Source organism: Oenanthe melanoleuca, chromosome 5 (assembly GCF_029582105.1).
Source record: "Oenanthe melanoleuca isolate GR-GAL-2019-014 chromosome 5, OMel1.0, whole genome shotgun sequence".
Lineage (NCBI taxonomy): Eukaryota > Metazoa > Chordata > Aves > Passeriformes > Muscicapidae > Oenanthe > Oenanthe melanoleuca.
Window position 1 is genome coordinate 49411996 of NC_079339.1, and position 27914 is coordinate 49439909.

At 38.4% G+C, this 27914-nt stretch overlaps 1 protein-coding gene across 3 annotated transcripts in view; it reads left to right on the forward strand.

Moving 5' to 3' along the window:
- Positions 1-14998, forward strand: part of WDR25 (WD repeat domain 25) — a 57671-nt gene extending 42673 nt beyond the window's left edge. For all 3 annotated transcript variants that reach the window (XM_056493980.1, XM_056493982.1, XM_056493981.1), the window contains 3 exons: positions 10835-11005; positions 13101-13241; positions 13641-14998. In XM_056493980.1, the coding sequence (XP_056349955.1) occupies positions 10835-11005; positions 13101-13241; positions 13641-13862 (534 nt within the window). In that variant the 3' untranslated portion in view covers positions 13863-14998. The remainder of the gene's footprint in view (positions 1-10834; positions 11006-13100; positions 13242-13640) is intronic.
- Positions 14999-27914: the final 12916 nt, after the last annotated feature.

The following is a 27914-nucleotide window of genomic DNA, read 5'->3' on the forward strand; positions in this document are numbered from 1 at the left end:
CTTTGAGAATCTGTGAAGATGATTTTTCTATAGATTTGAAATCAATTCTGATTGATGAGCATGGTCATGCCAAAACTGGCAATGCTTCCAGCTTGTGTGTGTGTTTAGACTGCCCAGTCTTTCCAGATGGAAAATGGTAACTGATTCTGTTCTACAGTAACAAATGGCTGAAGTCACATTTGCAAAAATGTGCCTGTCTGGATTGGGCTCATATTGTGTATGGTTGTGGAGGAATATGTTAGAAATTTTTCAAAGGTGATAGGACACAATCTCAAATATTGATAATGGAGAAGGCACTTCAGTTTCAAGGAAATAGATTTATTTACAATGGATATTTACAATCCAAGACTTATGCTTGAATAATTTTTTTCCTATCAATTCTGATACCAGTGATTTTGATGACAAGATCTGAAAACTATGCAAAATTGGCATTGACTCAAGTAGAGCTAAGGGGCTAGAGAACAGATGCTAGTGCTTGTCCTAGATAAATTAGTTCTGAGTTCTCCCGAGCCTGCTACTCTCCTGTTGCCAGTATCTCTGCCAATCTCCAGTATTTTTGTTTTATCTTTGAACAGTGTTATAGTATCACCAGGACAAATGGCTTGAAAAATAGTGTTCTTGGCCCTTTTTTTCCCCCTGTGAATCATCAGAGTTGCAATAGTGCTTTCTCTTGGCACCAGACAAGGTATCAAACAGTGCTGTATTCCAGGCAATGACAACAATAAATGTATTTTTCTTTTAAAGCAGGTCCTTCCTTTTAGGTTTTAAATTCTGATGGTGTCCCAGTTTAACCACAGCTAAACTCTCAATTGATATTTCTGGCACACCTGATTGTAGTTCAGGCCTTTATAAACATAGATTCAGAAAGTTCCTTGTGAAGAGGAGCAGGCACGGAACAGCATGTGGTGCTCAACCTGGACAGAGGCTGCAAGACACCACAAGTATCTCAGGCTGTGATTGCCAAATATTGCCAACCACTCAGCCTGATGTTCCACAGAAGGTGCCTCCTATGGAAATATGTGTATCTCTGTGGGCTGGAGTTTGCTGTTTGGCTGTCTTGGAAAGTCTTCTCAGAGAAACTGTTCCTGAAAACTGGTGGGAGAGAAGAAACATCCTTCACCAGAGAACAGTGCAGGTGCAACAGGGACAAAGCAAATAGAGAGGTGTTTACATGAGGCAGTAACAAGGAGCAGACAAAGGTTCCTCAGGCAGAGGTTAGTCTCACCTGTGTATCATTACTGCAAAATGTCAGGTGTAGACTGAAATATTGGTTAGGCATGAGTTATCAGTATCACCAGTATGCCATGTCTTCCACTTCCTAGTTTGGGGGATTTCAATGGATTCTTCAGGTGCCCCTGCTTTCAGTTTATATTGTTATGTTTATTCACATATCTTTTCCCACAGTTAGAGCCATAGCTAAAACTGGATAGTGTCCCAGCCAATATTTTGAAATTCATCCTGTTCTAATAAAAGCCATTTTTCTCTTAACTCCAGTAGATGTCTGATGCCTCATGCCATTTTGTTTCAGTTTTGACACAAATGACCTTTCTATATTTCAAGTTCTTTCATCCTAATTAATTACAAGATTTTCCTGTTTTGCCTGTTCTTTCAAGTGTGTTAACCTGTCATTCAGCTTGGAATGATTGTGGGTGAATGACTCTTTTTGTTCCTATCATCATACTCCTGATAGCCTTTTCAGGCTTTGCTGCATATTTTGTCAATAGAGAGAACATTCTAAATCAGGCATCTAAATCTTGTTATTCACTGCATATTGAAAACTCAATTTCAGCATTTGCTGGTAATTCAATTTCAGGGGTCATTCTTTAGGATGTACTCCTATGTTTTAACAAGCTATCCTTTTGCACAACTTAAAAGGAAGTGTGGGGCAAAATGATAATTTTATCAGGAAACAAGGGGATTTTTCATGGGATTTCAGAGCAAAACATTAGACATAACAGAAAGAGAGAATGAGAATTGCAAAAATGTTGTCCAGTTACACATACATGCAGTGGTTTAAATGAGCTGCTTTGTGAGTATGAGAGTATGCCACACTGATGCTTTCTGCTGATGGAAAATGATAGAATAGCTCATAGTGGTATTTTTAAAAATTAGTACTTATGACCAGGACATGAATTTATAAGCATTAATTGCTAATATTTTTTCATTATTTGAATGTGGTACAAAAACTGGATTTGCAAGTCCCAGAGAAAATGTATCAAGTTGGTTTGAGGCAGCCTCTCAGCTACTAAAACACAGAAAAAATTTAGGGGAGCTAATAGTATCCCTGCTTTACACAATGGAAACCTTGCTGACGTATAAATGGATCTTTTCAATTCAGTTTGACAGTTCACTCATGGTACAAGGGAAGTGAGCGAGTGGCTGTGTGGGTCTTAGTTGCTGACTGGTTTTAAAACACCACAGAAATGTGCAGTAGGCCATTAATCAGAGAGGCTGTTACTGAAAAAAAAGGGGGAATGTTGAAAGATACTTATTGCTATCCCTGTTCTGTTGAGCAAATAGGCAAAATAGTTTCAAATGCAGCCTTGGGTATTAAGGAAGACAAAGAATGAAAGAACAATAAGGGAGTTTAAATCTTTAAGATAAAGCTAAGCAATATACTTCAGAGAAATGAATGGATGGGACAGCTTGTTAACTGCTCAGTGTAATGTAAAGTATACAGACATCTCAAAATTACAGACACAAGTAATCAAAGCCTGAAAAAAAAATAAAAGAGGCAGCTGAATAGCCTGTGGAGATTTATTTCAGTGGTATTTCTTTCTGTTTGTGTTAAACTCAGTTTTGTCTCTCTGGTAAAGAGATTATTCTGGAGATTTTTTATTACTGTATACCAGATTGATTACATTTATGAAAAATTTGGGGAATTTTTATAGAAATTTTATGAAAAGACTAGAAAACCTGGAAGTGAGATGCTATGTTTAAAAAAAAAAAGATCTGCAGTGTCGACCAAGGAGGGAGCATCATATTGAACAGCCCCCATGGGATCTTTGGACCTTGGAGCTGAACCTAGATAAACCCTGTAAAACCCTGTAAAAAGAAGTGTGCAATAACCCCAAGACCTTAAAGTAGTTATGTATTTTAGAAGTATTTCCTTTCTCTGAGCTGTGGAAGAATTTCTTAAGATGTTCCGCATAAGCACAGTCACCCTTCATTTTGGCTGATGTACATTAGTTTTTCAGACAGGATACAATATATATTCCAAAACCACTTATTCTGCCTGAAATTTTATGATTCCTTGAAATACCAAAGAGAACAAAAGGTTGGGACTTCTATCCTTTAATCCAGCACTAAGGACCTTATACTGTTCATTAAAGTAAATATAACTACAGATGTTTCTTTTGCTTTTTAATTTGGGTTTCTAAGCTTGCACAGATGTACTATCAGAGAAAGACTACAACTGTAGCTGTCTTAAACTGATAGTACTTTTAAAGAAGCCGAAGTTCATTATATTGTGAATGGTCAAACTGCATTGAAATAATGTATGTACACAATTTATTGTGTCAGCAAGGTTTGTGTAGTGTAGAGCAGGCATGCTGTTAGCTCTGGTGAAAGGGTTTACAGCAGTCAAAGCTTACATCTGAATGTACTCAAAGTTTCTAAATGTATTCATTTAATTATTTTTGAGATTTACATGTCTTATCTTTTATTTATATTCTGCTTGGATGAAACTATATGTTTTGTAAGCATTCAGGAACTTGTTATTTATTGTGTCCATACAGAAATGCATTGGACTTTAAAAGTGGAGGTCACTAACAACGTTTTTTTGGACTCTGTTAAAAATAGAGGAATAATTTACTCAGTTGTAGGACATAGTCTCTTTTTTGATCTCTTGTCTGTTGATGTTCCTGTGTCCAGTGTCACAAGATAGTGAGGTTTCTTGGAGCTTTGGCAAGAGCTATTTGTGATTGCTGTTAGAACAGCAAGTCCTGATGAAACACCACTCAGTAATCTGGAGAGGGAATAAGTGAAAGGTGACAGAGCCTAAAGCATTATTTGAAACTCTTAGACCTCCATAAATGCAAACCCACTGATGATGTTAAACAAGGAGGGAAAGAGAAGAAGGGCATCAGGTAGAGGAGACCCATTAAAATATGACTGGACAGCCACAGAGCAGACTTTGAAGCAAAGGTTAGTCACAGATATAGAAATAAAAGACATTTTAAAAAATTTATTATTTAAGGCAAGGTTGATGTTGTGAAGTTTACATGATGTCACTTTATGGTATTGGACTTTGATAGAGCAAAAAGAGAAGCTGGGGAAGGAAGGAATTAACTTAGGTGCTGTATAACGAGAAAACTGGCTAAAAGAAAGGAACTGTCTCAAGAAAGGGAACTGGCTGGAAAGAATTTAATTAGTGTTTCAGGTATGACACAAAATGGTGACAAAATTTTTTATTTTATTTTTGGAAAATGTTTTTAACAGAAAGTCTTGTGTTACCACAATCAATAAAAAAGTGATATAATATGCAGGAAAAATAGCAGCAAGTTACTAGAAATTGAAATAGTACAAAGAAATAGAATGGTTCAACCATTTGGAGTTAATAACAAAATTTTGTCATGGAAAATTTGAAAAAGATTAGTATAAAGTCAAGACAAATTTAAGGAAAACAGATTTGAAGATTTACATACAATTTCCCATTTTAAAAATTGAGATCTTATAAGATATAGAACAAATTAACTAGAAAAAATGGTGGAAGTTCCTATTTCAAGCTTTTCAATAAGTCTTGAACTATAAAATTTTTATTAACAACAGAGTTCAAGGCAGAGTAACAACAGGGTTTTTTTGCCTCCCTCCATCTTTGTTTATTACTCTGAACATTATTTAGCTACAAAATTACAACAGTCATCTACAACTTTATGCTTAAAAAAAATAAAGAGATGCTTTTTATGTTGGTGAGCTATTTCTCCATACTTGAGTTTATAAGGAAATAAGCCCAAGCTGTTAAAACACAGTTAAAAAATTAATAGGTGCAAATGCACTGCATTTGTTTCCTTGGAAACATTCTATTGCAATTTCTTTCAGATGAGATGCAGTCATTTTAAGTAGCATGTATTTAGGAGATCCTGATGAATTTGTCTCTGGATAGCATATAAATATGAAAAAAAGGCTGCAGAAACTGGTGGAGCTGCTTGCACTCCTGGTTTCTATAGAAACAGCCAATACATTGTTATGTACTGGTGGTATTAGGAAGAACAAGGTAATTAAAATAAGATGATTTATGCAGTGCTTTAGAAAACTCAAGTTATTCTTCTCAGAGAAATCCTTCCTGAATCCATGGACAAAAGTCCAAAGAAATATGGTGGGGATATATTTGCACTTGCATAATGGCATGTGATTTAAATGTTAGCATTCAGGGCTCCTTTCTGAGTGTAAGGCTCGTGCTATGTGTCTGTGGCACAGAGGTGAGCACTCTGCTGGGAGCCTCATGGTGGCATTGCAGGTGAAAATCCACCTGTCTGTGCACAATCACTCCTGTGCTTCCAGAGGGACTGAAACGAGCCAGGAGCAAAACATTCCTTCTTTTGGAGTGGGAGTGCTCAAGTGAGAAGCTGTCAGGGAATGGCTGTTCCAGTTTCAGCTCATTTCTAGACATATTTTACACCCCCTGCAGTGGCCAATACATTTTTGAAGAATAAGAATAGGAATGCACAGCAAATGTCTTTATCACTGTTCCCAGCAGTGGTTACCTAGGCCCCTTAACTTAGAGTTCAGGAGTTCCTGCCTCTTTGTCCTTCTTGGATCACTTTGGGTTTTCACACTGTGGAATTGGTTGTTCTTGATCTTTCTACATCTGCAACTTCCTTTAGCAAGGAATTCAGTTTAAATATATAGTGTTTGAAGAAGCATCTCATTCTGTGTGTTTTGAAGCTGCCTTCTGCTCATTTCAGTCTGAAGTCTTATAATGAGGAAACCACTTGCCTTCTCCATGCTGCTCAGACTTTATTTCAAATTCTTTCAGATTCCCCTCAGTCATCTCATTTCTGTAGTAAGAATTCCTTGTTTTTGTACTAAAAACTTTGTGTGAGTTCCTCACAGAAAAGCCATTCTGTATCTTCCTGTATCTTTCCTATATGCGGATTTCACTTCTTATTCTATTTGAGATGGGGAGGTAATTTTAAATTTAAAAAAATCTGATGGGAAAATAATTTTTTTTCTTATAAAGGGTTGACAATTTCCATCACAAGATTCTTGTGCCTTTTCAAGTGATCAAAACTGACTTTAAAAAAAAGCCAGTGTACATTGTTCATATCTGAAGTCTTAGAGCTCAATACAAGATTAAGGTTAACCCCTTCTTTATATTAAAAAGTTTTTCTTTCCTTTTAATTATTCTCAAAATCCTTAATAATCTTGAGCAGTATCTCTAAAAAGAGAGCAGTTATAAATGGGGAAAATATTAAATAGTAAAGAAAAGTAGGTTTTTTTTAACTTAATAAAGAGAAATACAATACCTTGACACAAATAGTTTGCACTGCAATAGATAAAAACCCCTTCTATTTTGTGAAAAAATATGCTTCTATTTAAGTTAAAATGTACTTTTTGTTACTGTTTATGGTGTAGTACTGTTTCACAGAGGAAATTTAATCAGTCCCCCATTGAACTAATGTATGTAAGTAAGAAGAGGCAGGTCCATGCCAAATCACACAATCTAAAAAGGTAGGACAAGAAATAAAAGAAAAAATATGCCAAATTTTACAAGTTGGAAGCCACAGATCTGACTGATTAAGGTTTTTTTTTTTTTAATGACCAGCTATATTGCCTGTAGTCCTGTTAGATTTGTTTTGAGACCTCCTCTTCTAATGCCCAGGACAATGACTATAAAAGCATGTTTCTTTCTCATCACCAACATAAAATTTGAGGTGCTTTTTGTAAAGTGCATTGCAGACAGCATACAAGGGACCAGCACAGAGTTGGGGCAAATGGCAGCTTCTGAATTGCTCATGTGGAAGCTTTGAGATTTCTTGACAAAATGTGCATGGTATGTGCTTAATGCAAAAAAGTATTATAGAACACCCATCTGAAATATATGCCTTGAATTCAGCATCACAGCTTGCTTTTCAAATCACCAGAACCATAAGAATCTGTTTGAAACTGATTTAATTTGCTTAAATTACCTTTCTTTTTGAATTCCTGCAGCCATGAACTCCTGCCTTATTGAAGAAGCTTTGTTATTATGTTGGATTGTGTTGACACCAGAAACGATTATGCCTTTGAAATTCCTTTGAAATGATTTCTTTTATGTCCATAAAATTCTTCAATTGAAGAAGTGATCTGTGGTTTTCCAGTGCTGATGGGTGATAAATCTGCAAGTAGGACAAGAGCAGAAGCTGTTATTAACAAACTGAAGCCAGCAGGGTGGGCAAATTGGTGCTTTCCCCAGACAAGTTCCTCAGGCATGTCATGAATTAATTGCCTAAGGTAGAGCAAAGCAGATTTAATTATGAGTACTTTCCTGAGAAGTGATATTGCAATTAGTTATTTTTGAAAGCTGTCTTTATGGGGCAATTGAAATTCTATGTGTAGCAAGTTCCCAGCTGCTATTCAAAGTGTTAATTTACTGTTCTCTAAGTCAGTTCCTACTGTAGGGTTTAAAGATAAAACAGCATAGTTTTCCTGAGGTATGTATCAAACATATAGAAAAAAAAGGTCCCAATTTTGATAGACAGTTCCCTGTTGCAAAGCTAAGGTACACAGGTAATGTGGTTTAATATCTATTAAATAACGGACAAACAAATATTATTTAATGATTACTGGTGACAATATTTAAATTGATAGTGGCAGTTTTTGTAAGAACCCAACAGGTTTTCAGCAAATATGAAAACTATTTGCACATTACCAACTTCACAGTATCTTCTTTTTCCTTACCAAGAGATGTCTCTTGCTCCAAAGACTGTTAAAAGCAAGTCCAAAATCTAAACCCTTTATAATGTTGGACACAGTGTATGGATGGATAAGTACCCACATTTCACAAGTTTTGGGCTTTTTGTAGATGATAAAGATATGAACAGTATGTCTGTAATTTTCATCCTTAAAATAAGAAAATATTAAAATTCACTGCCATATCCATTTGGAAGTTTGTTACAATTTATTGCCCTATTTTGTTGTTCTTCATTTCCCAGCACTAACTGGCCTTTGTTTTTGGCTCTTTGTCTCTGTATCTACACTTGTGCTGCTCCATGCTCTTGCTGCTGCTGACTCTTCTGGTTGGGACTTGTCACTTCTGAGAAGGTTCCTGCTGCTGAGTAGCTGCCTCCTCTGTCTGTTGTGTCCAGACAGACTTTTGTGTCCACTCCCCTCAATTTAACTTAATTCTTCTCCTGCAGTTCCTACAGCTGTCAGGTTTCTGTATGGTTTTCCATTTCTCATTCCAGGCAGCTATTATATTTTGTGGGTTTTTTTTTTTTTCAGTTTGGGATTTTAATTTTCATTTTTGCTCCTACAAAGTAGCTTCATTTTTCTGCTTTACTAATGAACTATAGACTTCCTTTTATAACTCTGTGAAGAAATATGCATGGTGATTTCTCCATAGAGAGAGTGGAGGCTATAAATATGGAAATATCCCTTTTGGCTTTACAAAAGTTTAATTGCTTTGTATATTATGCAGATTCTGAAGCTGTAAAATCTGATGAGAGCAAGTAACACATTTGTATGTTCACCATCTTAAAAAAGCAGGCAGATTGCTAAGAAATGGGCAAGTTTTTGAGTGTGCAGGTTTACATCTTGTTGCTGTTATTATAGGGTGTGGAGAGTACTTGCATGGCTAAGGTTCTTCACTGAATGCAGACATGATGTGTCTAAACTGTTTATTTCACAAAACCTGTGAAAAGCAACTGGAGCAGCTGCTGCTGCCATCCTTCTACATCCTTCTACATGCTGAGATCACAGGAAGCACAGCTGGAAGGGACCTCAGGACACCCACAAGTAGATTGCCACCCTAAAGCCAGATCAGCTTTCTGAACATTTTCCCAACAGTCATAAATTTTTGAGTTTGAGCCAATAAATCAAGAAGTTCTCATGCTGTGTTTGGTATTTGCAATGGTTTTTCTTTTATTGGTGAAAGTGTAAAAGAGGGGTATAATTTAGGATATTTCACTGTGACACCTGAAAGTTGTTTGTTTGGTGGTTATTTTAAAAAAAGAAAAAAGTTTCTACAAATGGTCTTGGCCCTGAAGTCAGTTGTCACTAGGTTTATAAGGGTATCAGGTAGGCACTGAAATGCCTCACAAAGTTGGGAGTCATTTCAGGATAATGCTTCAAGGACTTTCTCCACTCTGTTGGTTTTCCAGTGACATTAGAAGAAGGACTAACCTCTGAATACCCGTTGGAAGTGCAGGCAGCTATTTAGCTGTTTTTAGCTGTCTTGGAGAGAGAGTCAGATATTAATAACTAGGAGTCTTCCCATGTCCTAGTTTCAAGGATCACCATATTCAGAGAGATGGTTTGCTTTGATCTGGCCACTTGCCTTGAAGTTTCTCTTCACTGGAGGCAAATCAGAGAAAAAAGAAAGCAAAAGTATGGATTTGCAATATTCAAATTAGACAACAAAGATACAGAGTTTCATGAAGAAAGATGGAAAGAAAGGAAATTCAAATTGTTCATGTGTTCCTTAGAATAATTAAAAATGTCTCTTAAAGATCCAGCTGACAGGCTGTTAAAATATTCAGAATCCTGTGGCTGATATCCATTTCTGCATGGATCTAACCCACTTTTTGTGTACAATCAGAATCTCCCCAGGTGTAACTTGTACCCATTACCCCTCCTCTTTTCCACACAACTGTTTGTAAGAAGGGAGTTTCTGTCATCTTTGTAGTCACCCTTTAAACACTGGAACTTGGTCTCCCCTAAACCTTTTATTCTCAAGGCTGAGCAAGCCCAGTTCTCTCTGTCTTTCCTTGTGTAGCAGCTTCTCAGTCTTTTGAGCATCTTCCCTGCCCTTCCCTGGTCCCTTTTCAGCCTGTCCCCATGTCTTTTGTATAGCATGGGCAAAACTGAACAGTGTTCCAGGTGTGGTTTGAAAAGAGCTGACAATACAATGACAATCTCTGCTAGTGATGCCCTTGTTGATGTCCCCCAGCACCCAGCTGTGTTCCTTTGCTGCAGCTGCACACTGTTCCCTCGTGTTGAGGTCGTTGTCCATGAGCATCCTCAGGTCCCTTTCACTTTCTGTCTGGGCACACAGCTCCAGCTCCTCCTGCTTCTTCCCAGGCTGAGTGTGTTGGTATGCAGGCACCTGAAGTGCTTGGTCTGCTGGTCTTCATCTTGGGGGGGCAGCTAAGGAACACTTGTTGCTGCTCTGGCTGGCCTGGCTTGTCCCCAGCTGGTTGCAATGATGTGTTTAGTGTTGCCACTTTGGGCACCCCAAACTCCCTGAGTCCTTCATTTTAAAGCCCAGCTCACTGAGTGGGACAGCTTTCTGCCAAGGATTCTTTTGCCTCTTCTAGGGAACCTAGAAGAGTTCATAATATTGAAGGGAGTTTATGTAGACCCAGCTTCACAATGTATTGTCTAAAGCTCTTTCTGGATCTTACTCAAATTCCTAGGTAATTTCCAACAGACTCTTATGTATATATAAATATAATATATAAATTGTACAAACTGATGCTTTTAAAATCTAATTTAATTTTCCTGTATGTTGATTCTTTATATTCATTGACCAAGCTATTTATAACACTAGTAGGTCAACATTTTAAATTTAGTTACCTTTTGATATTTAAAAATAATATATAATTTAATAGAGACAATTATTAACACAAAAAGGGACAACAGAGGTTATCAGGTTCTAATCTGTCAAAAAATAACAAACTCTTTTGTCCACTAGGTGTTGAGAGTGTACAAAGCTGCAGTACAACAGACTTTGGATATTCTCTTCCTCCCTGAAGGAAGAGAATTTCTCACCAGCACGGATGCAGTAAGCCGGGACTCTGCCGATCGCACCATTGTTGCGTGGGACTTCCAAAGTGCTGCCAAAATCTCCAATCAGATTTTTCATGTAAGATTAACAACTACTCCTGTTTGGGTCATAATTTCATATTTCATACATGTCAGTGTAGTAATAAAAAGCATTTGATTTTTCAATAAGCTCTTGTGATGTATGCCTTTCATGCAAGTTGATGACTTTGTTTTTATACTTAAAACTTAATTATTATTAAAAAATAACCTTGAAGACTGAGAGGCCTCCTTGTGTTTAAAATATTTACATTTCAGTGCTAATTCATTGACATCTAAGCTATATTTAGGCAAGGACTCTTAAGTGACATTGTGGTTTGGCAATGGTGCATAGCATGTAGCTGCTATAGTGCAATGTTTCTTTTCCCACACTTTTTCATATATTTTTTGTCAGCTGCAATGAGGGCTATTAACAAATTTAGTTTAATATTCACATAGTAATAGCAACCTGATATGTGCATATAGATACCTAATAAAGAATAATCACAGAGGTAAAATTTGCATTTATCAGTGCAGGTGCAGTATTTCTCAGTCATCTAACCAAGCAAGTCATTTAATGGACTAAATTGTCTAGAAAGGCTGACAGCTTCAAAGGAGATTACCAAGGCAGTTAATAGAAAATTTCAACTCTCTAGGTCTCTTTTGAAAACCCAAGTCTAATATCCTATGTAATATAATATGATTGGATTGTATATAGATCCTTTTTGGCTGAAATGAAAAGTCCTCTGCTGACAATAACACAAAGTTGATGATTTAATGGGATTGTTTCGTGTTTAATTTCCAGAATTGTGTCTTTGTACAATATTGGATCTATCAATACCTTGGATAGACAATAGGAAAGGAAAAAATAAATAACTGTGAATATATAAATTACAGACCAGAACTTCCCTGTCCCCCTACTTTTCTGCACTGTGAATAAACAAAACGTAGTGATGACTTTGTAAACTCTCCTTCACTTTTCTGAATTTCACCTTTGAAACCTTTGAGGTGGGAGTGAGCCCTTCAGCTCTTCAAAGAGATTAGATCCCAACAGGACTTGATCTATTGCTTGTCTGCATTAACAAATGAATAGTTACAGTTCTAAAATAGCCCATTACTACAACATACCCAGCACATCAGCACCTTGCTCCTGCAGACTGTGTTGTGCTCTCTGGTGCTATACTTGCAGACCCAGTTTCTCTGCAGAAACACACAGTTGCACTGTGCCCAATGCTTTACAGTGCCCAGAACTTCCTTCCCAGTCCTTCACTTCCAAATCACACAACAAAACCAATCTGATGTTCCTCCTGCTCTGCCTCACACCCCATGGTGACCAGTGGTCACTGTCATCCTGGAGCTCTTCACAAGCAGATGGATCCTACAGCCAAAGCTCTCATGGTGTCAAACTCAGCACTCTGTCTTAGGTTAGGCTGAAACTAGAACTGGACCTGGTGGAAGCCTTGGGAGAGCAGCTGATTTCTGAGGGAGTCACCATGCAGAGTTTTGATAATAATGTCAATTCAGTCTTAAATAGGAACTGTACAGTAAAGCCAAGTCTTACTAATTACTGCAGATATTTATGAGTTTGCAGCCAGCAGCAGCCCACATAACTGTCATAAGGAGGCTAATAATGATCCTTCTTTTTTCCTCCTTCTTTTTTGTAAGAGTGGTATGGGGAAAGGTGTCTGTTTCAATCAAATATTTTCTGTTCATGTCAGTCTGGCCAGAACTAGAAGGATGGAGGATTTGAGAACTGTACAAAGTAGCATGGAAAGCACAATATGGCTGTGGAGAAAGGGATATGGGAGAAGATGATTCACATTCAAACTTTGGGTTTCCTTGGGCAGGAAGAGAATGATGGAGAACCATCTGGTTGGAATTATGTTTCTGCAGCTGTTCTGCAGTATAATTATGGCTCAGAGAGACAGGGGATTTTGGTCAATATCTAGGAAAACAGGGTAGAGGTTTGATTTAGCATTTGTCCTGATGTAAGACTGCCAGTGATTTGTGAGTTAAGTATCTTTATATAATGTATATATGGAGATGAGTTGTCCTTACCTTGTTCTTCATGGCCTTTCAAATATGTCGAGAGATAACTTGAATCATTTGGCCTAATCTTCTGTTTGATACAACAATACTTCCTTTAAAATCATTTTCAGGAGCGTTACACGTGCCCAAGTCTGACCCTGCACCCAAAGGAGTCTGTGTTTGTAGCTCAGACCAACGGGAACTACATGGCTTTGTTTTCTGCCCAGCGACCCTACAGAATCAACAAAAAGAAAAGATACGAAGGACACAAGGTATCCTTCCCCACCAGGAGCTCAGTGTCCAAGTTTAAAAGGAAGATAGGTAGCAAAGCACCTCTGCTTTTTAATATGTCTACTAATAGTGTTTTATTAGAAATCAGTGATAGATATTAACTGGCTTCATTAGATATTAATTGGCTTCATTTGCTTTCCTATGTGCCAGTCTATTTTGAATCATATGCACTCTGAAGAAAATAGTTATTAGAAGACTTTATGAATGCTTAATGGCTTGATCAAATAAGTTTTTGATATAGCTCTGTCTTAATCAAGACATGAAGAAATCTTTAGTGTATCTTTATTTAAGAATATGTAGGTTTTGTACTATATTAATTTTCAGTATATCACAATGAACTTTTCCAATCAGTATCATTACTCTGCTATTGTTTTTCACAGGTGGAAGGATTTGCAGTGGGCTGTGAATTTTCTCCAGATGGAACACTTTTGGTGACAGGAAGTTCAGATGGCAAAGTGTTTTTCTACAACTATCATACTTCAAGGATTATTCGCACTTTGTCTGCACATAAAGAAGCTTGTGTGAGTGCAATATTTCACCCAGTCCTGCCATCACTCCTAGCAACATGTGATTGGGCTGGAGAAATCAAGATCTGGCAGTAACAAGCAGAGTTACTGTTCAGGATGTCTCTCTCCTGTTAGTCTGTCAAAGCCTTAGGAAGTAAGCCAGAGTATGGAATGTGAAATTCTGTTGGGATGTGTTGTAAGCAGGAGAGAGACTGTTGTCTTTCCTTCTATGACCTCTAAGTTTATGCTTTCATAATGCAGTTAAGATGGTTTTGTGGTTAGCTGTTGAGCAAAGAAGTGGTACTACTCTCTCCTTCAACCCTGGGGACAAATTTCTAACCCTTTTGAGTCAATCTTCTGGTGCTCATCCAGTCCCATTCTACTTTGAGCAAGCACTTAAATTTAAGAAAATTGTTACTCTTCTTATGCATCCTTTCAATGCAACTTTCTTAGAGCAGGGTTTATCATAGAATCATTTAGGTTGGAAAAGACCTTTAAAGTCATTGAGTCCAAGCTTTAACCCAGTACAGCCAAGTCCACCACTAAACCATGTCCTGTAGTGCCACAAATCTGCAAATCTTTTAAATACCTCCAAGGATGGTGACTCCACCACTTCCATGGGCAGCCTGTTCCAATGCCTGAAAACCTTTTGGCTGAAGAAGTTTTTTCTGTTATCCAGTCTGAACCTCCTCTATCACAATATGAGACTGTTTTCTCTTGTGCTCACCAAAAGTGGAGGACATACTAGAATGATGTTCAGATCAGTTAATATCTATTCCATCTTCCTGTGATGTTTTTCCCCAGTTTTTTGTACTAGTTTAGCTGCCTCACCTGATCATTGGAGGGTTAGAGAGGCAATACTGTAGTTCAAGGCAAAATAGCTTCTATGCACAAGAAGGGGGAAGGTCACAGGGCAGGTGGGACTGCTTCTTCTGATATGCACAGTCTATTATTAGCTCAACTTACTGTAAAATGCTTTCTGAGAGTTCAGGGAAAGGTGTGACAGATAGCTTGAACCTAATTTTGAAGTCAATACATTTGTGTTCTTGAAATCCTGACGTTTAAACTTGAGTTTTAAACTTACTTTTATGACTGTATAATAGCAAAATGAAACTATGTATAAATATTTTTATGGAAAAAATAAACATTTTTTTAAAATAAATGCTATCTGTGTTTACTACTTTACTCCTATTATTCTTGACAAGTTAGTACACAAGCCTGTAATGGAATCCATGCTTGGGGGTGAAAACAATTAACATGTTAGTCTAATTTAGTGCAAACACATACCCATTTCCCCATAGCTCTTGGTGTTGCTTGGACACAGAAAATTATCATCATGCTGTTCAGTGCAGGGAGGTTCTTCAGCACTCAAACAGGAGCTGGGCTGTTCTTCAGCAAATATAAAATTCATTAGGCCATTACTATGTATTTACATATATAGAGATTGTTTGTAAGTGTACTTTAAATTTGTGTTCCCTGCAATCGTATTACTTGCTTCTAGAAAATATTTTATGTGTATGTGTGTGTTTATGTATGAAAACCAGTATGTCTGTGCATCACATAAACCATATATATTCCTAATAATGACTCCATATAAACATGTATTATCTTGTAGTGAGTGCTGGAAGCTTGTCTTTGGTCTGGTTAGTCTGTAAAGGTGTTTTAACATACACAGGATAATTGTGCTGAGTAAATTGTCTCTGTCATGAAATCCAGAAACCATTATAGTAGCAACTTTTCTTCTGTAGCATCTTTTTATTCTTCTGATTTTTCATATTAGCAGAAATGCAAGGGGTTTTTATTCACTTTTTTTTTTTGTGTGTGTGTGTGTGTGTGTATTCAGTAAAAAGCTTTTTCAGAGAAAAATTAAAATTTTCAGAACACTCTTTGCAAACAGAAGATTTTAATTAATGAGCATAATGTACTCCACTGGTTTGTAGTTTATGTCCCTTATTGCCTGTCGTGAGAACTAAGCCTATACCAGGAATGTGGGTCCAGTTAATTTGTTTGAAGTCTAGACCAAGATATTGTAGTTGCATTGTTTTAATCACTTTATCAACACCTATGACAGGTTTTCACACAGGACATTAAATTTAAGTGAGTCTTGCAACAAAAAAACAACTTTTTCTTTGTTTCACAGATTGCCCTTTATTTCTTCCTTCCTTTCAGCAACGAGCTGTTAAACAGGAGCCTGAAGTTTGCACTTTTTTTTTCACTGTGCCTCTAGTACACAAGCCAGCTGTACCTTTAAATAGAAACCTGTTCTGCAGTTTTGAGTTACTCAAATTCAAGCTGTGGGATCCTCATAAAAGTCGGGAGGAGGTCAGCTGGAAGTGAAGTAGCCCTTGCCTGTTGCTAGGCAGGCTGAGTCCCGACTGCCCAGCATTTTCCAAAGGGCTGGCTCTGTGTTCTTCCCCCCTGGTGTTGTAATTCAGCATGTACTGTTACCACTTTAAAACTTTGGGCAGCCAGGTGTGTCTTAGATGAAGGATGGGCAGCACAGTAATTGTTCCTGTTCCAACCTGGTGCCTGTCTCCACAGGAGGTTATCTGTTATTTTGTTAAGTACAGCCTTGAGAAAGGCCTCTGAAATAACTGTGAGCTGATTGTAGAAATGCTTTCTTGGATGAGGCCTCAGCTTGTGTGAACACTTCCCTGAACCTGATTGAGCTCTCAGCAAGAGCACATCTGGGCAGAGGGAAAGTCCTGAGAGAGGCTCTTTGGGAATCATGGAGAAAAGTAACTGCATTTTGTACAATTACCCATGCTGTTGCTTCAGTTTAACTTGTGTGCTGAGGCATGATTCTGGTGTCTAGAATTTATCCCTCCTGAAATTATCTTGCAGGTGTAAATTGTAGACTATTTGAGGGGTGGAGAGGGAGGGAAAAGCTTAAATTTGATTAAAGGTAGTATAGAAAATAAAAGAAACTTGAAACTGTACAATCTTAGAGTATTTAAGTTAGAATGGCATTTATGTCAGATTTCCAAGATGGCTGGAGTTTAATTACTCAAAGTTTTTATAATACTATGAAATTATTTTCACAGCATTATCTTGTTAAAATATCTTTCTAATATAAAACTGATTAAGACACAGACTGAAATTTAGCCACTGGAAATATTTTAGAAGAGTGGTGTCAATTAACTTTTCATTATGATTCAAACAGAAATTCTTCTTTGTTATCTTATGCAATGAAATGTAATCAAAAATATCCACATTATTCCATCACTCTGCAATTACCAAATACTGTTTGGGCTGCAAACAAGGATTATTATGCTCAGATGAAGCTTTTAGAATGTAATGAATTGTTGGTTAATTAATTTTATTCATAAAATTGTAAAGTATAAATTTTTGCATCTTGCTTTAGGAGAAATTCTTTTAGTTTTATACAGAGGTCTCTATAGGGCATCCTATGTTAGAGCCAAGGCAGAGGTTTTCAGCATTTTGAAATGGTCTAGACTGTGTAGATAAACAAGCCAGATTAATTTAAATCTATTTTGTACTGTACCAAAAAGTAATAATGCCAGTCTCTACCGCTTTATGATTTGCTACTGGAGCATTATTAATTTGGGGTGTCAGAGAATGCAAGCTATTCAACTGTCTTTATCTCAAAAACCTGCTAATTAGCAGACAGTTATTAGAATCACTGTGTTCACTCAGCTGAAATACTCTTGGTGAGTCACTATATTTCAGCTATTGGCTTCCTCATAAAAATAAGGTATGGCATTACAATGAGATTTTTCTTTCTGTAGGGGACAGGCAAATGTAAAAATACAATATTATGGCAGAACTGAACAAAACAGACATCAAAAAATTGTGGGATCTCAAATTATCCATTATCCTTACATAAGGGTTTGGCCTGTGTTCAATTGAAAATATTTGCTCTGCTTTCTTCAGCTAGCCTTGATCTTGGTCTCTTAATCCCAGCTCCTCCTAGTCACTGCTTGCATCCTCACCATTTAACTTTCTGCTTTTCTGTCCTTGTCTCAGCACCTTGTCTTCTGCATTTGAAAGTATACCAGTCTATGTCCTTACACTACATTCATCTTATGTATTTTTTTTAACTGTGCTCTGACTTGAGACTTTCAGGCTTTCATTCCAGCTGTCATTAGAAAGGCAGGCAGGATTCCCAGAGCACTCTGCACTCCATTCTTGCCTGTTTTCCAGTTTTAATGAGGCTTATTACTTTTGGAGACTCTCCCCTTTCCTTAGCCTCTCCTCTCTCTACTTCTCTTTCTGCCTTTGATAACTGCTTTACTGTCTTGCAGATCCTTTTTATTATATCAGTTCCTACAAGGTTTACCTTGTCAGGAGTGCACTTTTGTGGAATAAAAAATAACAAAGAAACCTCACCCACCACCCCTCCAAGTTATTGCCACTTACTTACACTGCTTTAGCTCTCAGAGTGTGCAAACTGCACTGCCCTCAAAAGAATTTAAATGAGGGGATGTGCTCTAAGACCATATTTAATATGTCCCAGCTGGTGGGACTAGACTGGGGATGGGTCAGAGTATTCCCTACTCCCCCAAACGCTTGTAGGTTAGATACTGTGCTTTCAGAAGTGAGATAAACTACACATTTACTCCCATTGGGCCTTACTGCTTGCAAATATGAATGTAGCCTCAAAAGCCTCAAAGAGTCTTTAGTGTTTTCCCCTTTGATAAATTTCTCACTGCTCTCTTCATGACTCACCTCTCTGTGCAGAGTGGCCATAGTCTGATGCTTTCACACTTCAAAGAATTGAAATGCAGGGAGTTAGTTTATGAGCAGAAAAAAAAAAAGCAATTTTAGAGGTGCTTGATCTCCAGTGGCAGCAAGATGAGCTGGCCCTGCCCCAGAGCTTGGTGAATCCTGCCACGTGTGCAGAATGACTCCCAGCTGGGACAGAGCAGCCCAGCACAGGATGGAAATGATGGGTCTCTGGGAGGGGTAGGACTCCCTGCACTGGATTTAGGTAGAGGTTTAATGGAACTCAGCTTATTCACCTCCCTTTCCCAGTCCCTGGATATCTGACACTTAAACTTATTTAGAAGTCTACCAGAAGGAACCTAGGTACTGCACAGAAATGATAAAGTTTCATCCAAAGGTAATTCTCAGTACATTTTCACAATTTTGCATAAGAGCCTCTTAATCTAAAAACTTTTTCAGGAAGACTTTGGAGAATGAAGTTCACCAAGGTTGAAAGTGCCTGAAGTTCTTGTCCAAACAGTTTCAGCTAGATCCATTTGTCTCAATTTTCCATCAGCAGGGCAGCAAAACTCAGGTATCATTCTGAGGAAGATTTCTGCTGAGAAATTGTTTGAAGAAAGAAGAGCAGCTTATGCAGCAGCTTGTGTTAAGTGTACCTGCTCTGGTACAACCTGGCTTACACTGAGAAAGCAATTTCCTTATGTTCAGATTAGTGCCACTTGTTTATAACCAAGTAGCAAAGAATTGCCTCTAAAAATAATTTTGATAGATCTTCACCATGAACTATGTTATTTTTTATGTTTTTTATTATTTATCGCACAACCACTTCCTTTGTTGGCTTGCCACTTAGAGTTGTAAGTAAATTCCAGAGCTCTTCCACCTCATGGTCCACAGGAAATTATTTAAGATGAATACGAGGTAAAGAATGTCATAACTTACTCCTATGTTATAATTTATATGTGTATATAATAGAGCAAATTAAATAGTTTGATTCATTCCTTTCTTTGCTTTTTTAATCTGTGCTTTTTAAAATCCTCTCTAAGGCAAATTCTTGTTTTTAAAAAGAGTTTCTTATAAATCAAGATAAAAGATCTATTACCAGCAGCCAGTCTGGATGTTTAGTTTGCACATCCTTGCTATTTGTTGTAGTGCATGCAACTACTTGAAATGCAGACATCAGTTCAAATCATGTACTACTTTTAGTACAAAAATGAAAATTATTATGTTTATTATGCCATTAATATGAAACATGCAATCTGTGAACTGTAGGCATATCATGGACTAATTTTTTTTTGTTGCGACCTCAAACAGGTTAAGTTTTGACCAGTGAAATTTTAAATAATCTTTTTATTAATGATGTATACAATGTTTTCCTTGTTTTTCAACATAATAGTTGAACTACCACATTAATTATGCATCTTTGGGGGTTTTTGTTATTTGGTGCATTTTGAATGCCCTTCAGAGAGAGGGAGGTTTGCAAGTCTGACAAGGTTTCTCTGAGTGAATAAAAAAATTTCTCCTCCTACTTTTCCAGTTGCTTATAATAAGTTGAATGCTGTCTTTGGTGCAGTTGAACTAAATTCACTGGTGTAACAGAAAATGTATCCTTTTTTTACAAAATAAAAGTGTTACCAGGACCTGGGCTTAAATGCTTGCATTTTGGTCAACACTTTCGTACAAAATCCTGCATCCAAATTTGGATGTGGTCATGGAAATGAGTCAGGGGAGGCTTAGTTTAGGTATAAGGAAAAGGTTTTTCACTCAGAGGGTGGTTGAGCACTGGAATAGGCTCCCCAGGGAAGTGGTCACAGCTCCAAGCCTGACAGCTCCAGGAGTGTCTGGACAAGGCTCCCAAGCCCCTGGTGTGACCCTTGGGTGTCCTGCCAGGAGCTGGATCCTGATGGGTCCTTTCCAACTCAGGATATTGTGTGACTCTGTGTAATACTTGACATGTGAACTGGCTCCTGGACCTCATGTTCCCCCAAATGAAACTCCTGCTTTCCTGGTGCCATGGGTCTGTTGGGGCCTTGGCCCTACAGAGATTGCTTTGCTCTTCACATTGTGTTGTTGCAGGAACATGTAACAGGGAGCCCTGAACCTCCTTTCCTCCCACTATTCTCTACCCTCCCATTTTCCATGTATCTTAAAGGATGCTTAAGCATTCCCTTGGGAACTGCAGTCCTAAAAAATGAGGATAATGACTTTTTCATTGTGTTTTAAACTGCCTTTTATTTAGGTGTCTGCCAAGGGAGTAATTTCAGAGAAATTTTATTCTTCATAATCTGCCCTGAGATCAGATGGTAACATTTTAATTTTAGTAAGGAAGCCTAGCTCTACTTAGCTTTTCACCAAACTCCTCTAGTTTAATAAACTCACATTTAGTTGTGCATTAATTATTCCTGAACCTGAGATTTTGAAAGGTGGTGACTGAATGAGCAATACAAAATAGTTTAATGAGAGAACTTGTCAGAGGAAAATTTTGGCAGTAATTTGAGTAAATTATAGAAAAAATATCAATGGACTCTTCAGATATTTTCTAGAGGAATGTTATTTTTTTTCGTAACATAAGGACTCATCATTTGCTCCTGAAATTAATAGCTCTGTTTTTATTTTTAACATTCCTAATTAGACATTAGTTTGCTCTCTGAATGCTTACATTTCAAATTCTACAATCATTCCCTTTTGAGCAAGTACTGCTCTGAATCTCTGGGAAAAAAATTCAAGAAGATTAAGTATATTTGAAATGTTATGACATTATCTGGGTGATGTATTTTTACATGCACAGGGGACACAGTCCCATCCATGAAGTCACTGTAAGAGTGCAGGGATTCCAATAGAGGCTTCCACAGAACATCACTGTGCAGGTCTAAACAAAATCCTGCACTAACCTCTTCTTTCTGCTTTTAAATATAATTTTTGTAACACATCTCAAGAATTGTCTTTAAATTTTCTCATGTTTCCTTGGGTTTTTTCCCCTCTGCTGGTTCTATTATTTCTGTTTGTCCTTCCTCAGTTACTCCTCAGGACAATGATTCAGGACAGCTTTGAATGCCTGTGATGCACCTTTCCCTTCATGGGCACAACCACAAAGAAACCTGAAGCTGTGAGGTTTCAACATCACTTTTTTCTGGCCTGTAGAGAACATGCTGAAGTGTGGTGGAAGTATTTGTGGCTGGAACATTGTTAAGTACATAACACAAGAGTGGCATCCCTGATCCCTCTGGAATGCCATCTCCCATCAAACAAATAACATGGTGCTGCTTTGTGCAGAAGATGTACATAAAACCCATTCTTTCATGTTCATATAGGTGTGCTGCCTAGTTTTTCAGAAAATAGCCTGTCATCCAGGCAGCTCTTTAGGAACATTTTCTAGTGTTATGACATGTGCAACCAGTGAGATGATAGAGCTTGATTTCTCTTTAATAGCTCTGTTGCATCTTGGTTCATCCAGCAGGTGGGATGTAGCTGGCTCTGCCTGAGCAATCTGCTGTGCCTGCACAGCTCTCACAGGGCTCCTCACCAGCACAGGGAACTGGGACCCAGAGGAGGCTGGAAGGTGAAGGTTCTCTCCTGCACCATGAGGCAGCAGGAATACCCTTGTGATGGCTACAGGGGAGACCCTCCACTGGGCTGGCACAGGTGTTTGCAGCTGAAAGTCTCTGCTGCATTTGCATGGGATTTCTCAAACTTACTTTGGAAATTGTTCCTACGAGGTTTTGGAGAATCACAGAATGGTTTGGGTTGGAAGGGACCTTAAATCCCAACCCCAGCTGCAATCCCACTGCCATGGGCAGGGACACCTTCCACTAGACCAAATTGCTCAAGGCCCCATCCAGCCTGGCCTGGAACACTTTCAGGGATGGAGCATCCACAGCTTCTCTGGCAACCTGTGCCAGTGCCTCACCACCCTCACCTTTGAGTAAAGGATTTCTTCCTAACATCTAATCTAAATCTCTCTTCTTACAGTTTAAAACCCTTGTTCCTTCTTGTCCTATCACTGTATAAAATGTTATTCTCACTCTCTTTTAGAAGGCCCCTGTAGCTACTGGAGGGTCACACAGATCTCCATGGAGCCTTCTCTTCTCCAATCTGAGCAGCTCCTGCTTTCTTAGCCTTTCCTTGGGAGCTCCAGCCCTTGGAGAGTTTCCATGGCAGTCCTCTGGATCCAGTTTAACAGGTCCCTGTCTCCCTTGTGCTGAAACCAGGACATACCTCTAGTTGTGTAGTCTACATGGTCCCAAGGCACAGGGTGAGGTGTTCCTTTACACACCTTTATCCAAGATGCATCTAAGCCTGTGACAAAACTGTGTCCCCCTGCAGAAATGCTGGGAAGCAGAAAAAAGAGTTACTATTTGGAGAAGGAAAACAAACTGCTATACATTTTTGTATTGTAGTACTGTTTTCAGGAAGTGTTTTGAACAATTTAGTGCAACAAGTAAAAGAAATATAACTAATAGGTTGTATTGAACTTCTGTTATGAAGAGGGAAATAATAAGCAGATCTCATATTCCAGGAGGCTGAACACATCACATGTCAGCCTGACTCAGTGACATCTCTGCTGTGGCTGTCTGAGGCAGGAGTGACTCCTACAAACAGAACAGCATCAGGGAAACCAGTTCTTCATCTTTCAAAGAATTATTCTGCTTAAAAGACACATTTGTTTCCCACTGTAATATTATTGTACAGTTTTCTGTACTGATTATTTTTGGTCTTTAAATTGGGTTATTATTTGTGTGTTAGCAGCCTGAATTTAATGTCTCTTCTGTGCCTGGGGTAAGAAGTGTATAGCTTGCTTTAATAATACAGCCAATTCACCTCTCAGGTTTCAGACCAAATGCTTTTGCTGCATGATTGGAACTCATCTAAATTACTAATAAAATAATTTCAATTGAAATGAAATTGTCATAATTATATAATAACATATGTGTTTAATATAAGTATTGGGCATAATACAAATACATTTGCAAGCTATATGGTGGAAAATATCTTCCTCCTATTAAAGATGTGGGCACACATGCAGAGATAAATGACTGGCCCAGCAAAAATCTCTGCTGTTTTTCTAGGCAAACAATCCCAACACAGCAGTCCAATGGAAACTCATTTGTTAAACAGAATTCAGAATAGGTCGCTGTACCTGCTGGGAGGGTTATGCTGACAAGGATCAAGATAAGTCGTTTATCTACAGTTTGTATTCTACTTTTTCTAAATTCCTGAATAATTTTAATGTGATTGAAATGTGTAAGGCAATTAAATGTGACATTCCATAGCCAGAGAGCACAGTCTGTGTGTCTTCAGTGGGTTTAAAATGAGCCCTAAAGCCTTTATAAGACTTGGTGTGTGGGAAGTCTCTAAAATGGCTAGAGGCATGAATTGAATGTACTGTAAATAAACTGTGGCATGAAAACTTTCACTAGTGTTCAGGGAGGAGAGAAAATGCTGATGAATGTAGAAACCATAACATTTGAATGCAGTGGGTAGCTCCTGCCTGACACATTGGGCTGGAGCAGAGAAAATTTGATTAATTCAGCCAGCACAATGAGGGAGAAGCCTGACTCTGACACTGCCATTAAATAGGAAAAATTTTGACAGGTAAGTGAAGTTATGCTGTATGTATTTTTCATCACTGTTGTACATTTCTGAGGAGTTGTTGCCCTGGTGCCTGCTCTGCAGATATGGTTCTGCAACCTCAGGGGACACCACGATTTTCTCAGGTCTGCCTATGAGCCCACAGGAAAACAGAACCCTTTCCTGGTTTCCAGTCTATTTCTTGGACAACAGGAAATGGCAAGATAACTGTACCCTTGATCCTCAGGATCTGGGAGATTCCCAGGCTTGGTTGCTGTTTCTCCCTTATTTTCTGATGAGCCTGACTTCATTCTGTTGTCTGTTATTTGTCACTGTGCAATGCTAAGATTGTGCACCCCAAGAAATGAAATGGAGACAGGTATTCACACCACAAATTTCAAGACCTGCCTGGACAGCCCATGGGATCTCCATCACTGATGTAATGAGGGAATGTTGCTGTGTGGATACAACTATTACTACAGCATCTGTACAGCAACTGAGAGCCCTAAAGGCATCATCCTGAGACTTGTGCTGGTTCAAATGGGGTCAAAATCTGACTGTCACCAGCCTCTGAAAGAGCAGCTGAGCAGGAGAGGTTGCTGGTTGCTGTCTGCCAGCAGTGCTGCAGTCATGAGGCTTCTCCCAGGCTCTTGCCAGTTGTACAGCTCCTGCAGTCAGTGTGCTCTGGAAATGGAAAGCCTTTCCCAGATGGAGAAAGGTTCCTTATCACCCCCTTAGCAGCTGCACCAGTCCAGTCCAATGGGCTCTCTAAACAGTCCTGCTTCTTTGAAGTCTTCCCTGTTCTGCTGTTTGCTTGGGTTATTTTTCTCCAGTAAGAGCTATTTCTTTTGACAGTTGTGTGAAGCTTTATCCACTCAGCAGGAGAACAATTCCCAAGTATCATTGTCCATCTAGTGTGGGTGGCATTAATGGAAGAAGGTGCAGATGTGCCAGGGAGGTTTGTGGCCAGGGTGGTGCCTTTTTTGGAATAGATCTTTTTTGTGTGAATTGATAAATAGCTTTGGCTTGCAAGTGAGTATAAATATAAACTGCAGAGTGTTGAGAAATATGATACATGCAGTGTCAGTGTCTGTGGAAAAATGAGGTGGAGCCCAGCTGTTCTGTAGTAATTTCCAAATACTGTATGCTGAGGCTTTTGCTATTTCAGTTTAAGAAGCTTTGCAAGGAAAAGGGAGAGCCCAGGGTAATGAACTTTCTTCAAATACTGTTAGTTCAAATAGTCCCCTTAATTTCTCTGTATGAGGTGTACATAGGTGTGAAGTGAGGTATTGTAGCCCAGGGACTGATCTGTGAATAGAAAATGTTAATTTCCCATCCAAAGGGGAAAAAATACTTAGGATAAGAAATTTGGTAATGGTAGGCAGGTAATGCAATATGCATGGCCTATGCAATTATAATCAAGAGACTATTCTGTCAAGTACTGTATAATCAAGTAATAAGAGACAATCCACCCTTCATAAGACTAAGGGATAAAAAGATAGAAGAATTATCCCAACTATTAATAAGGATAAAATACAAATGCTGGACAAATTACCAATTTAGTAGAGCTCAGGAGTTGTATGTGCATTTTCATGAGTTGAAAGTTAGGTTGCTTGAGTGGGAGCAACACTTTCTCTCTAAACAAAGCAGAAATTCAAAGCTCAAAATAAAGTAGTCTTAGAAGTCAGAGACAAGTGGAGTTATGAGCTGAAGCAAGAAATCAAGTTTAATTGGTGTCATCTAGAGTGCCAAAAAGTGCATTTCATCTTCATCATCAATAGAGAATGAAAGAAAAGTAAAAGGCAGTCCAAACCTATTTTAAATAAAATACTTGTTTGGGGTCTTTATAAAGCCTGACTTCACTGGATTTGTTGTGTTCCACACCTCAGCTTTCTGGACTCTGAAATCTCAGTAATGAGCTGTTTACTGACATCCTTTTCAATTAGACCATTTCTCCTTGAGTAGCAAATGTTATTCTGTTAAACTGATTTCATTTTTAAACTGTTTTTCCCTACTGACACAAGTCAGGTCTTTACAGGCAGGACTGTCAGCTCCAGCAAAACCCCCCAAATCACTGCAGCTTGCAAAACATTATTTTTTTTCTCTTTAAAAAGAGGTGGGGAAAAAAGTCAAAATTAGATTGAATGAAAATAGTCTATTTCTAAAAGCCTTTTCCTGGGACTTTTTCATAATGCACCCTAAAAATCAGGGGAATACAGTAAGTGTTGTGACTGGAATGTTTTTCTGCATTTTGTGCTGACAGAGCAATCATCCTTGCTCTGCCTCCATTCCCTTATCTGTCCTTGCAGCTTGTCAGGAAAATCCAAGTTGGTTCAAAACAGCAAGGTGCAAGTTCTCAGCTCAGTTACATACTTTCTTTGGCAGTGTATGTATTCTCTGGGAAAAATATGGGAAAAAACCCAGTTTTATTGTAGACAAGCATGACTGCCTTGGAAATAATTTGACCTTTTAATAGTTTGGATGCACAGATTAATTTTTGAATTTTCTTTCTTCCAGTGTCAGGTCTTTCCTTCCTCACCTTCAGGCTATTCTGGACTCTGAAAGCACAGGAAAGTGGAGATGAATCAGAAAAAAATGATTCAGTTCCTGTGCTAAGGCTGAGCTTGAGAACTTGAGCTTTCATTCTTTATCTGTTTCTCAAGTTATAGCATAAGCCTAAGGCCAAGAGCCTTAAAATCTGCTAAAACTAAAATAGCTAACTCCTTACTATCTGTCTGGGATTAGGCATGTCATCCTAGTGTAACTCCCAGGGCTTTGGGATAAGAGCATTTCCCTCATTTGTGGAGGATAAAGACTGTGAAGTGCTGAAGGTCCATTGAAGTAAATGGACAAATTTAAGTCAAGTGAACATAAATCCAGATTAATCTCTTTGCCAAAAATAATCCCACCAGAGTCAATACTTGTAATTTATCAGTTAGAGGCACTGCTGCTGTTGTCCCCACTTCCTCAAGTTGGTGGCACAGTGGTTTATTGGGGTTAGATGTTCTGTGCTAGAATTGAGTGTAGATCTTCCTCTTCATGTCATCCTACACAACTGGTCTCCAGACCAAAAGGATTTCTACTGTAACAGTAAAAGTTCTACTTTAACAAAAACCTCTTGAGTGGGAGCCTGCTGAAATTTATAACTCTTATATGCTGAGGATGCTTTTATTCCTTGTTTTTCAATGTCACATGTGAAAACCTGGAATGGGAAAGGACATTGGCTGACATTGACATTGCAAATTTAATTATTCTGGGGCTTGCTGTTGTTTGCCTTCTTCTAAATCATAGAGCTGTCATTGCTGGGCTGGGTGTAGTAAATAGTGCTGTGGTGCTGTGGCTCTGCAGCTCGTGCACGTCTGCTCTGACTCATAAACTGCAAAGGAAAAATTGAAATGGGTGAATGTATTTAAATATTCATTAGAGCTGACTTCAAAAATTAGAATTTTTTCTGAATAATCACAGTTAGAGTATTAATGTATATTTATCATGATGGGTGTGTTGTCGAGGAGGCACTTAACTCCATCAGGGATATTTTCCAACAATTGCATCTTGTATGGATGCATCTTGTTTTGGCCCCTGCAGATGAAGATGCTCTTCCTACTCTGGGATCCTAACTGCCTTCAGGGATGAGCCTTGCCTCACCAGGAGGGGTGGGAGGGGCTTTTCCACTCCCCACAGGTTGGGATGTGGGGCTGACACCATCCTTAAGGAGCTCCCATCTGGCAGAAAGCACAGGGGCTGAGGAGCCTGGGGAGACAGAGCTCAGGGCTTGGAACAGCAGCATTCCTAGACCTGGGTGCCTTGGACATTAGGCTGGTGTCTAAGACCTTGAGGGGTACAAAAGGAGCAAAACTTTTCATTGTATGAATATTCAAATTATTCTTTTTAGCTGCA